General features: G+C 41.7%; 2 protein-coding genes across 6 annotated transcripts in view; one reads left to right on the plus strand and one right to left on the minus strand.

The window, feature by feature from the left end:
• NUP54 (nucleoporin 54) overlaps positions 1 to 9,255 on the plus strand; it is a 29,741-nt gene extending 20,486 nt beyond the window's left edge. For both annotated transcript variants that reach the window (XM_030565162.1, XM_030565161.1), the window contains 6 exons: positions 4,711 to 4,765; positions 5,511 to 5,604; positions 6,915 to 7,022; positions 7,167 to 7,286; positions 7,703 to 7,813; positions 8,546 to 9,255. In XM_030565162.1, coding sequence (XP_030421022.1) covers positions 4,711 to 4,765; positions 5,511 to 5,604; positions 6,915 to 7,022; positions 7,167 to 7,286; positions 7,703 to 7,813; positions 8,546 to 8,674 — 617 coding nt within the window. In that variant the 3' untranslated portion in view covers positions 8,675 to 9,255. The remainder of the gene's footprint in view (positions 1 to 4,710; positions 4,766 to 5,510; positions 5,605 to 6,914; positions 7,023 to 7,166; positions 7,287 to 7,702; positions 7,814 to 8,545) is intronic.
• A 718-nt stretch (positions 9,256 to 9,973) lies between these two features.
• PPEF2 (protein phosphatase with EF-hand domain 2) overlaps positions 9,974 to 12,258 on the minus strand; it is a 42,916-nt gene continuing 40,631 nt past the window's right edge. For all 4 annotated transcript variants that reach the window (XM_030565158.1, XM_030565157.1, XM_030565159.1 and 1 more), the window contains 2 exons: positions 11,826 to 11,913; positions 9,974 to 10,592 (listed from right to left, as the gene is read on the minus strand). In XM_030565158.1, the coding sequence (XP_030421018.1) occupies positions 10,375 to 10,592; positions 11,826 to 11,913 (306 nt within the window). In that variant the 3' untranslated portion in view covers positions 9,974 to 10,374. The remainder of the gene's footprint in view (positions 10,593 to 11,825; positions 11,914 to 12,258) is intronic.

The raw sequence follows: 12,258 nt of genomic DNA on the forward strand, positions 1-12,258 counted from the left end.
CCCGGAGGAAAATTCCTTCCTGACCCTAAATATGGTGATCAGCTAAACCCTGAGCATGTGGGCAAGACTCACCAGCCAGCACTCAAGGAAGAATTCTCTGCAGTAACTCAGATCCCATCCCATCACAGACCACTGGGCATACTTATCTGCTGATAATCAAAGATCAATTGCCAAAATTAAGGTATCCCATCATACCATCCCTTCCATAAACTTATCAAGCTTAGTCTTAAAGCCAGATATGTCTTTTGCCCCCACTACTCCCCTTGGAAGGCTGTTCCAGAACTTCACTCTTCTAATGGTTAGAAACCTTTGTCTAATTTCAAGTCTAAACTTCCTAGTGTCCAGTTTATACCCATTTCTTCTTGTCTACATTGGTACTAAGCTTAAATAATTCCTCTCCCTCCCTAATATTAATCCCTCTGATATATTTATAAAGAGCAAGCATATCCCCCCTCAGCCTTCTTTTGGCTAGGCTAAACAAGCCAAGCGCTTTGAGTCTCCTTTCATAAGGCAGGTGTTTTCCATTCCTCAGTAGCCCGTCTCTGAACCTGTTCCAGTTTGAATTCATCCTTCTTAAACATGGGAGACCAGAACTGCACACAGTATTCCAGATGAGGTCTCACCAGTGCCTTATATAACAGTATTAACACCTCCTTATCTTTGCTGGAAATACCTCGCCTGATGCATCCTAAAACCGGATTAGCTTTTTTCACGGCCATATCAAATTGGCGGCTCATAGTCATCCTGTGATCTACCAATACTCCAAGGTCCTTCTCCTCCTCTGTTGCTTCCAACTGATGTGTCCCCAATGTATATCTAAAATTCTTATTATTAATCCCTAAGTGCATAACCTTGCACTTTTCACTATTAAATTTCATCCTATTACTATTACTCCAGTTTACAAGGTCATCCAGATCTTCCTGTATGATATCCCGGTCCTTCTCTGTTAGCAATACCCCCCAGCTTTGTGTCATCCGCAAACTTTATTAGCACATTCCCGCTTTTTGTGCCAAGGTCAGTAATAAAAAGGTTAAATAAGATTGGTCCCAAAACTGATCCTTGAGGAACTCCACTAGTAACCTCCTTCCAGCCTGACAGTTCACCCTTCAGTACGACCCGTTGTAGTCTCCCCTTTAACCAGTTCCTTATCCACCTTTCAATTTTCATATTGATCCCCATCTTTTCCAATTTAACTAATAATTCCCCATGTGGAACCGTGTCAAATGCCTTACTGAAATCGAGGTAAATTAGATCTACTGCATTTCCTTTGTCTAAATAATCTGTCATTTTCTCAAAGAAGGAGATCAGGTTGGTTTGGCACGATTTACCTTTAGTAAAACTATGTTGTAACTTGTCCCAATTACCATTGACCTCAATGTCCTTAACTACTTTCTCCTTCAAAATTTTTTCCAAGACCGTACATACTACAGATGTCAAATTCTACAGGCCTGTAGTTACTCGGATCACCTTTTTTCCCTTTCTTAAAGATAGGAACTATGTTAGCAATTCTCCAGTCGTACGGTACAACCCCTGAGTTTACCGATTCATTAAAAATTCTTGCTAATGGGTTTGCAATTTCATGCGCCTCTTCCTTTAATATTCTTGGATGAAGATTATCTGGGCCCTCTGATTTTGTCCAATTAAGCTGTTTGAGTTTGGCTTCTACCTCAGATGTCGTAGTATCCACCTCCATATCCTCATTCCCGTTTGTCATCCTTCCATTATCCCTAAGCTCCTCATTAGCCTTATTAAAGACTGAGGCAAAGTACTTATTTAGATATTGGGCCATGCCTAGCTTATCCTTAACCTCTATTCCATCCTCAGTGTTTAGCCGTCCCACTTCTTCTTTCTTTGTTTTCTTATTTATATGGCTATAGAACCTTTTACTATTGGTTTTAATTTCCTTTGCAAGGTCCCACTCTACATGGCTTTTAGCCTTTCTCACTTTATCCCTAATGTTCTGACCTCACTAAGGTAGCTTTTCTTGCTAATCCCACTCTTCTTCCACTCCTTGTAGGCTTTCTGCCTTTTCTTAATCTCCTCTCTGAGATGCTTGCTCATCCAGCTTGGTCCACAACTCCTGCCTATGTTTTGTTTCCCCTTTCTTGGGATGCAGGCTTCTGATAGTTTCTGCAGCTGCGACAAAGTAATTCCAGGCCTCCTCCGCATTTAGATCCACAAGTTCTTCAGTCCAATCCATTTCCCTAACTAATTTCCTTAATTCTTTAAAGTTAGCCTGTGAGAAGTCAAAAACCTTAGTCCCAGATCTATTTTTGTTTATCCTTCCATCTAGTTTGAACTGAATTAGCTCATGATCACTTGAACCAAGGTTGTCCCCTACAACCATTTATTCTATGAGGTCCTCACTACTCACCAAAACCAAATCTAAAATGGCATCCCCTCTTGTTGGTTCTTCAACTACTTGAAGAAATCCATCTGCTGTCACATCCAGAAAAATCTGAGTCCTATTATTCTTGCTAGCACTTGTCCTCCAGTCTATATCTAGGAAGTTAAAGTCTCCCATGATCACACATTTCCCATTAGTGTTCACTTCATTAAAAACATTAAAGAGGTCTCTATCCATCTCCAAATCAGATCCCGGCGGTCTGTAGCACACCCCAAGCACTATCTCAGGGGAGGCTCTAGTAGCTTTCTTTCCCAGTGTGATTTTTGCCCAGACAGACTCTGTCTTGTCCATTCCATCACTTCTTATTTCTTTACAGTTAACCTCCTCATTGATATACAATGCTACTCCACCACCTTTGCCTTTATTTCTGCCTTTCCTGAACAGCACATAGCCTTCAATCCCTGTACTCCAGTCATGACTAGTATTCCACCATGTTTCTGTTATCCCTATAATATCCAGTTTCACCTCCTGCACCAGTAGCTCTAGTTCCTCCATTTTGTTCCCTAGGCTCCTCGCATTAGTGTACAGACATCTTAATTTTTGCCGTTTGGCTTCACTGACATTCTTTACCCTGTTAGGCACAGACATTCTACCACCAGCATCACCTGTTAGTCTGGTATCTACACTACCCTTCCTCCTTATGTCAGTTCTTCTGTCCACAGCTGTATCCCTTCTTACTATGTTTTCTTCCCTCTCAAGGTTAACTTCTGGTGTAGAGATCTGGACATCTCCCCCAAATTCCTAGTTTAGAGCTCTCTTAATCAGTTGGGCGAGCCTCCATCCTAGAAGCCTATTTCCCTCCTTACTCAGGTGAAGTCCATCCTGAGAGAACAGTCTTCTGTCCGTAAATGCTTCCCAATGGCCGTACATCCCAAAGCCCTCCTTATAGCACCACTGCCTGAGCCATCTGTTGATCGCCATAATCTTGTCACACCTTTGTTGCCCTTCTCTAGGAACCAGCAGAATCCCACTGAAAATCACCTGAGCCTTGATTTCCTTAAGCGTCTTCCCCAGTCTGGCATAATCTCCCTTGATACATTCCAGCGAGAATCTAGCCGTATCATTCGTTCCCACATGAAGGACAATCAACAAATTCTTCCCCGCTCCCGCTAGGATCATTTTCAGCCTCAGGTCCACATCCTGTATCTTAGCACCCGGCAGACAGCACACCCTTCTGTTCTCCCAATCAGCTCTAGTTACAGGCCTGTCTATTCTCAGTAAAGAGTCTCCAATCACATAGACCTGCCTTTTCCTGGTGACAGTGTCATTTTCCGGTCTATCCCCTGCACCTACTGGCTGCAAGTCCTCTCGATTCCTATTCACCCTTGCAATCCGCCTGGGGCTTATATTTGGTATTGCCTCCATTGGCTCCTCCCCTCCTCCTGTAGGACTATCAGCTCTTCTCTTTTTCCTTGCCCTCTCTCCTTCAGTGACTACCTGCTGTGCCCCTTCTTCATTTTCCAACTCTGCAAACCTATTCCTGAGTTCTATTTCTCTTTCACTGGCCCGTCTTTTCCTCTGCCTGGTTCTCTTAGTCACATGCTTCCACCGTCCACTTTCCTCACCCAGCAGTCTCTCCTCAGAATTTTTTGGTCCTGTTTCCATCTGCAAGTCTGAGCTTATCCCTTCAGCCCCCTCATGTCTGTGCTCCATCATCTGCTCGAACTCCCTTCTAAACTTGACCAGAGTTTCCACCTGCATCTCCAGTCCTTGGATCTTTTCTTCCATCAGCTCTATCAGGCAGACAAAGCTCTTTTCAGGTACCCCTTCCAGGATCATGTGCATGCCGCAGCTTCCACATCCAGTCATCCTCATTGTGTCTTTCACTGCTACCTCTGTAACGGTCATAGCCTTCCCACCTAAAGCCTGGTAGTCCATGGAACACACACAACACAAACCACCGCCCACTCCCTTACCTAGCCTGTCGGTTCCTCTGTCCTAGTCTTCCCTGCAACCTCCCCCTGAAACTCCCCTGTTTACAGCTCTGTTTGCTGGCTGCTGTGCCACTGCCTGACTGGCTGGCTACTTTTATAGGACCCCTAATCAGGTAAGCCCCGCCCCCTAATCATGGCTCAGCTGGTCTCCCAGCACACAGCCCCTAGCAGCCTCCACACATACAAACTACACAATACAATACACAAACTACAAAACCTGCTCCTCCAAGAGAACTCCCTCTGAAACTCCCCTGTTTGCTGGCTGCTGTGCATTATTAAATCTGATCACTTACCAACTGTTTGATGTGAAAACTATTGAAGCACCACTGACATTGTCCTTATGGAAAGAATTTCCATTTTCTCTCGTAGGTGTTGATCCTATTATCTGGGAACAGGCCAAAGTGGATAATCCTGATCCTGAAAAGTAAGTCAGTCTTTCTCTCTCTTTTTTAAGAACATGGATATACGGTGTGAATTTAGCCTTTAAAATCAACACTTTCTAAAATAACTTTCAGGTAACTTTAGGAGATAATATTTTTAGGGGTACAAATGTATAATGTGATAACTACAAGGTAGGTAATGAGACGGTGGCCACAGAATCACAAACACAATCTCCCTCACAAAAATGCCAATTTTAGTAAATCTGCCTTTAGGACCCAGGGGAAAGAAAGAAGTGCACTCAACCACCTCTGCAGCTTTCTCCCCTCCTGAGCTGATGAGTTCTCTGGAAGCAATATAGAAAGGCTAGACAGATGGTATAGAATCCACTATACATGTACAATCTATGCAGCACCCCCAAAATTATTAGTATGTAAATCTGTGGCAGCAGAGGACTGTGGGCTGGGTCAGAAGTCATGTCTGATTTTTGGGTTGCAAAAGGTTGCAAATTCTTGCTGTAGGGGTAGATGTTAATTGTTTAGAACTGTTAGCTCGCTGTATCTGTGAACACCAAACCAGCACATTTCTTGGGATCAATCCTACCGTGTTAGTCCTGCAACTCTAAATAAATCTCCTACATGGTCAGTATAAGTGGTTAGGACTTTTGAATTTAACACCCGTAATTACAGTGACTTCTCATTCTTGTAATGAACAGTCTGCAGTACAGGAATATTTTGTTAAATATAGATGTAAATCTTGAGTTGTTTAATGAAGCACTTCTGTTCCCATAGGCTTATCCCTGTACCAATGGTAGGGTTCAAAGAGCTGCTGAGAAGGTTAAAGGTCCAAGACCAGATGACTAAGCAGCATCAGACCAGATTAGATGTAAGTGTTAACTTCTGGACACTATTCGTTTTGAACACGGTTGCAGACAATGGATTTCATACTTGAAAAGTGTGACTCTTGTGGCCTTAAATCCTGACTTTCAACTGCTGAGAACTAATCTGGGGAGTATTAACACTTAGCAATAGTTCTAAACTGCTTCCACCATAGATAATAGAGAAACATAGGATACGTCTACACAGTAATTCAACACCCAGGGCCTGTGGAGCTGTAAAATTGCTGTTTAGATGTTTGGGTCTGAGCTTTGGGACCCCACTATGAGGGAGGGTTCCAGACTCCAACCTAAGCCTGAATGTCTACACAGCAATTTTTAGCCCCGCAGCCTGAGCCTTGTGAGTCAGTGAGCTGACCTGGGCCAGCCTCAGCCACGCCCTGCATCTTTTATTCCAGTGTAGACGTACCCATTGAATCATGCATCTGTGTAGTTACGAATTTAGAATATCTTTGAGTAGGTGACTTAACTGAAGCTGAAACAGGAACTGCAAGACAACCCTTACAGAAGCTATTAGGACTCTTGTATATGATTTAACAGACATTTGACACCATCCTATATGTAGGAGTGGCAGACTTACGAAATAACTGTTCTCTGCTTTGTATGAATATTTTCTCTCTCATCTTCTCCCTTGAAAGAGAATTATCTTTTTGGCTATGACAGAGTCTAAAATCCACTCTTCTTAGTTCAGGGATTTTCAAAAGTGTCTCCAAATTAGGCAATCCGCTCTTCCTGACAAGCACCCCACTCATTGGGGGGGTGCGTATGTAAGACCTTTTAGGTCTCTCTTGAAAATTCCTGCCATAGAACCTCACAGCCTCAGCTTGGGGAGCGTATTTGGGGCACCGATCCTGTAGTGATGGGTGTGCTGTAACTACCTGACCAGAACAGATATTTTCACTTTGAGGGGACACAAGTGGGAAGCAGGAAAGGGGTTAAGGGTACTGACAGATTAAGGCCCCCTCGGCTGCTCTCCTGTTCAGGATAAATATTTAAGACATTCAGTTAATTCCATACAAAACAGAATGGGGGTGACAGCAGAGATGGGCTGCAACAGACCTACTTATTAAACAGTAGGGTATGATGGCAGTCTTACATGATAAACTGTCATGTACTCATCACATGACCTTTTTTGGAGGTGTTCTCAAATATGGCCTCTTTAGGACTGATCATTGTTTTGAAACTCTAATAGCAGGGAAAATGAATGCTGCTACTAGTATTTTCCTGCTTGTAAGAAGGTCTTTAATTTTTTTAAATAAATTTTTGATGGCCTCCAGCTGCAACCATGTTTTTCTTCCAGATAATATCAGAAGATATTAGTGAGCTGCAGAAAAATCAGACCACAACCATGGCAAAAATAGCCCAGTACAAGAGGAAACTAATGGATCTCTCTCATAGAACCTTACAGGTAACACTTGGATGCATTGAGTAATCTGATGTGTGTGTTCCACTGGCAACAGACTAGACTTAGAGCTGTAAAAGGAAAATTATTTCCCATTCCTTTTCCTTTTCGTCATTCCAAAGATCATAACTTCAGTGGTTTCTTTTGCAGGTGTTAATTAAACAAGAGATCCAAAGGAAAAGTGGCTATGCCATTCAGGCTGATGAGGAACAACTTCGTGTACAGTTAGACACCATTCAGTGTGAGCTCAATGCACCTACTCAGTTCAAGGTGAGGGAGTTAAGCTCTTGCAACAGAAACAGGCTCTTGGTGTACTTACAATAAAGCTGTAAAACAACCTCCCCAAAGCAGCGTTAAAACTATTTGTAGTTAGTATTCTTCCTATGAAAGAAAACATGGACATTTTCCCTATTGATTTGAGTCAGCAGATTTGCAAGTACTAAACCCAATCTGAAAAAAAGCCCTTACAAAATCCAAGACAGCACAGGGAGTACTGAAGCAATTTTATGAACAGTATCAGACTGTTTACTGTATTATATCCCCCATCCTCCTTCTTTAAAAAACAAACAAAAAAAGAAGCTGAGCCAAAACTTTCAGGCTGATGGTACATTTTTCTGTCAGGACTACGGATGTCAGGGGGAAACTGCTTTTCTATCCTAATACGTGTGATTCCCATCTATTTTTAGGGTCGACTAAATGAACTGATGTCTCAGATCAGGATGCAAAATCATTTTGGAGCAGTTAGGGCTGAAGAGAGGTACTACATTGATGCAGATCTCTTACAAGAAATCAAGCAAGTAAGTATTCCTTGTGGTGAACTGCATGCAGAATTCTACAACAGCCTGCTTGGGTGGAGGGTACACAGCTTATGGAAAACAGTGGTGTTGGAATTGAAGTTTCAGCATGCCTCTCCACTCTCAAGTGGACTTAGTATTTGCTTGATGCTGTTGCCGAATTTCCACTAGACTAAGAGCTCTGTTCTTGGCAATCCTGATGTGCAGTGAAGTTGTTTTCCTGTGGTACCCCAAGCAGTGCACATGTAGGGGCTACTCAGAAATGCAGATCTTGGAAAACCAGTCCTAGGACTTCAGGCTCCCTGGTCCACCAGAGAGCTGAAGGGGGTGGTCTTAGAGCTGAGAGTCCTTTAGCTTTAGCTGGGTCTTCCATGCTCTCTGCAGCAGTGCTGTCAACCCTGGAACTTCCTATGTTTTGACAAAAGTTAAATTCAATCTGCATTTTTCCAACCAGCTCTACCCTTGAGTGAACTCATAGTTTAATGTTTTGGTAAGGAGCTCACAGGCCTTCAAGCATGACCATAGTAAAAATGAAAATGTATTATACTTAACAAAACTACATTACATGTGCCTTCAAAAAGTAAACTTAGCTGTTGTAGTAACAAAGTTATTTGAGAGGTTCTAAATGGGATAAACATGTTCTGATCTTTTTATCAAGTAGCGGACTGACCTGTAGTTGTGTGATAAATGCTACAGCTGAAGTGTTTTTTCGCATTCTTTCTTTAATTATTCTAGCATTTGAAGCAGCAACAAGAAGGCCTGAGTCATTTGATTAGCATAATAAAAGATGACCTGGAAGACATAAAACTCATAGAACATGGATTGAATGAGAGCATCCCTATCAGAGGAGGAATCTTCAGTTGACTTGTCCTAGCCCACTGTTAGGGGCATATCAAATGCATTACCTTGTTTCAGGGTTCAGTTTCAAAGCCTGAAACTGACCAGGTTAAAAATAAAATGCATATCTTAGTATAGGATTTCAGAAATTTGGTATCTGCTATAATCTTTTGGACTAGCAAAGCCTCTTCCATGCTTTTCAAACTTGATGACCTTTGGAAGGTTTAGACTTAAAGCTGTATATGCTTTCTTAAAAGAAACAATCTGTTCAGATACTGTTCTGCTACAAAAGTTATGTACTATTGTACATTTTTACAACAGCATTGTTCTTCCATGCAATGCTAACGGAATCTTGCCTTTCAAATTTTCATTTTTGCAGTGAGTAAAAACGTGAAAAGAATCTACATCACAAAATTCTGCATACAAAAACTAGGCTGTTGCAAACTTGTACATTTACAATGTAAACATGTTTAATATTTCTGTGGGAGGAAGTTGTGGATATAGTGTTCAGTGTAATGTGACCGTTTTTGGACTGCAAGGCTATATTTTTATATCATTTTGCTTATTCAGGAAATAGAATAAAATGTCTACTTTAAATTGTGTCCTTCCTCTTGTTGCCTTTTTATTTCTAAAAAGTTATACTTTGTGATAAGTTACATAGAGATTTGTAAAAAGGCACTTGTGACTAACAAATCCAGCAGACTTGTGCTAGGAAAAAAAAAAATCTACCAAGCATCATACTGTAAAGAACTTAGGTTTGCCTGACTTCTTCCCCTGCATTATATTCACATTACGCTAGATATAGCATTTGAAGTAATTTTTTATAATAAGAATTTACTCAAACCTGACAGATGTCTGTCCTGGGTTCCCAAACAAAGTGAAAATTCCTTAGTAAATACCAATACCCCTTGCAAATACTACATTTGTGAAGGTTGGGTGAATCTTGATTTGTTCAAATTTTTTTGCTGTTAGTTTGAACAAAAGTTCTCACTTTCTGCTGCAGCACTAGATAGTGGTGAGGGGTCAATTACCTGAACCTCTATAGCAGCTCTTAAAGTATCTATCTTGTAAGTTTAACTCTTTCTAGCAGAAAGAGATCCACTAGCTAAAACTAATTCAGACTAGAAAAGGCACATTTTAGCAAGATGGTTAACAACTGGAGTGTCTTACCCTAGGGATGTGGCAGATTCTCTATCACTTTACATCTTTAAAGCAAGACTGGATTTAAAAAAAAAGCTTCATGCAGAAGTTAGAATTTCACATGATGGTGTGACTTTAGCTCATCATTAATGGTTGCTTCTTGGCTTTAAGTCTATTTAAAACACAAAGATCCTGCATCTTTTTTTAGTGTGTATTTTATTAGATACTTTAACTTCTGCTACTGCAGATGTTCCTAGTAATTCCAGTTCACAAACTTTAATGCTTCTGTAATAATTTACCCCCATTTACTGACATTTCTGTAACAGGCTACACCATACCCTTGCAGAGTGTTATTTATTCCAACAGTGGGGTTTTCTATCTACTTGATCACCAAATTCCCTCCACTTCCTTTTAAAATACAACTTACCTATTTGGCCAGTTATCATACCAAAAATTGGAACATGGGCAGTAACTGCTGCCAACACTGAGATGCCTAAAATGCAACTCAGTTCTGCCTCCCCACAAGTTGTGAGAGGTGCCATTCGGAAAGGCATTGCACGTGGCATTTCAGGCTGTTGCGGCAGCCGCTAACAGCCATCGCTCGTGGGTAATGCTGCTTTGTCGTCACAGTGAGTGTGTTCAATGAGGCGGAAGGCCTCTAGGAACTCGTTGAAGTCTATGTTTCCATCCTTGTTGAAATCTATGCTGCGGGCCAGGTCACTGATGCCATCATCTGTGAGCTCAATGTTCATGTGGGAGCTGAACAGCGTCCAGGTCTGGTGGAATTCCTCAAATGAAATGAGCCCTGCAGGGAAGAAACTCGCAATTCAGTTTAGTGACAGTCCCGTGCTGCCCTCTAATGTGCACAAGGGGCCGTGCAGCCCTTCTCTGAGCCTGCCCCTTCAGCAGCACACAGGTTGGTACCTGCACAGCTCTTGCACAGAACTGGCAGCAATCAGAATAGCCATGTTTCGTTCTGGGCTCATGAAGTCATTTATTGCATGTTCCTCATTTTCCCATGTATAAACTGGTGACAATACTCCATATCTCAATTGGGTGTAGAGGCTAAATTAATACATGCTAATAAAGTGCTGGAGAAGAGTAAAGTATTGTTATAATTACCAATGCACAGATAATAGGCAAAAATGAAGCAAAGGTTTAATGCATTGTGGTATGAAGGGAGCTCCAAACACCTGAGATGCACCAGGAGTGAGGGGAGAAGAGGCAGTGCCCTCTTACAGATAATTTAGCAGCATAAAAAGTTAATTCAAATTGCTCTGTTTACTGTGGTGCTGGGGCTCACCATACATAATGGGATAGGTATTGCAGGGGATCTGAGCACAAGTCTGAATCTTCTCCCATTATTGTTGATGCTGGCTAGCGGTCCACTGCCCCCAAGGGATTAACTAATAGGATAGATCAAATGTAACCTCACAGTTACACATATAGTACCTTATTCTTTTCTAGTGAAAACTTCATATTAATCTACACTCCTACCACACTTTTCATCTGATGCTCTCAGTGTATTACAACCATTCATTGAATTAAGTTTCAGAAGGTCCTGGCAAGTATCCCCCTTTTACAGATGGGAAACTGAGGCACAGACAGGTTTAACCTCTCGATCCTACACTCCTGGAAATCATTAACCAAACTACCATTGTCTTTTATGGTGCATAACTGGAGTTTAAGTAACTTGCCCTTACAGAAGGTAGCTATAGCACAACTGGGAACAAAACCCAGATCTCCTGGGTCCCAATAGGGTACCTTAACCACAAAGTCATCCTCATATGTAATATCCCTTTTGCACTGAGGTCCTACGTGAGCCCATTTTCACAGCAAAAAGAAGTGATTCATCCACAGTTAGAGTAAACTAAACACGCCCTGTGGTTCAGCTGAGGATCATTTTTGGTTCCCAAGACCTTGTTCTAACAATTGAGCAAACTGCTTCCAGTTTCTCAGGTTTAACATACTAGTGTGAGCCCAAAAGTGAAATGGAACAAAATAGAGAGAGGAGGGAGGGAAGAAAACACATCCTTACCTGAATGATCACTATCTATGATCCTGAAGATGGTCTCCAGGTTGGATCTGTTTCGATAAATGGTTTCTAGCAAGCTTGACTGTATGTGCTGGAAGATAACATATTTTCTTTTATGCTAAAACTTACTACCCAGTCCTAGCATAGGCTGGTATTTCAGGCTTTTGTATAGTGATGCGAGTTGCATTGCATAAATAAAAGCAATTCATCTACCCTGAAAAGAATCACTCTTTCACGTTGCCTTGTGCTGCAAACTGAAACACCTAGAAATCCGTACTAAATACTTAAGCTGTAGGCAGATCTAAATCTTTTGGGGTTGTCTTGACATTTTGATCCTCCTAGATATGACTCTACCTCCCTGTGTGACCCCCATCTGTAAGCACTTAACGCAAACCCACACACACAGATACTGTTGAGATACCTGAGTTCACTACAG

Source organism: Gopherus evgoodei, chromosome 5 (assembly GCF_007399415.2).
Source record: "Gopherus evgoodei ecotype Sinaloan lineage chromosome 5, rGopEvg1_v1.p, whole genome shotgun sequence".
Taxonomy (NCBI): Eukaryota; Metazoa; Chordata; order Testudines; family Testudinidae; genus Gopherus; species Gopherus evgoodei.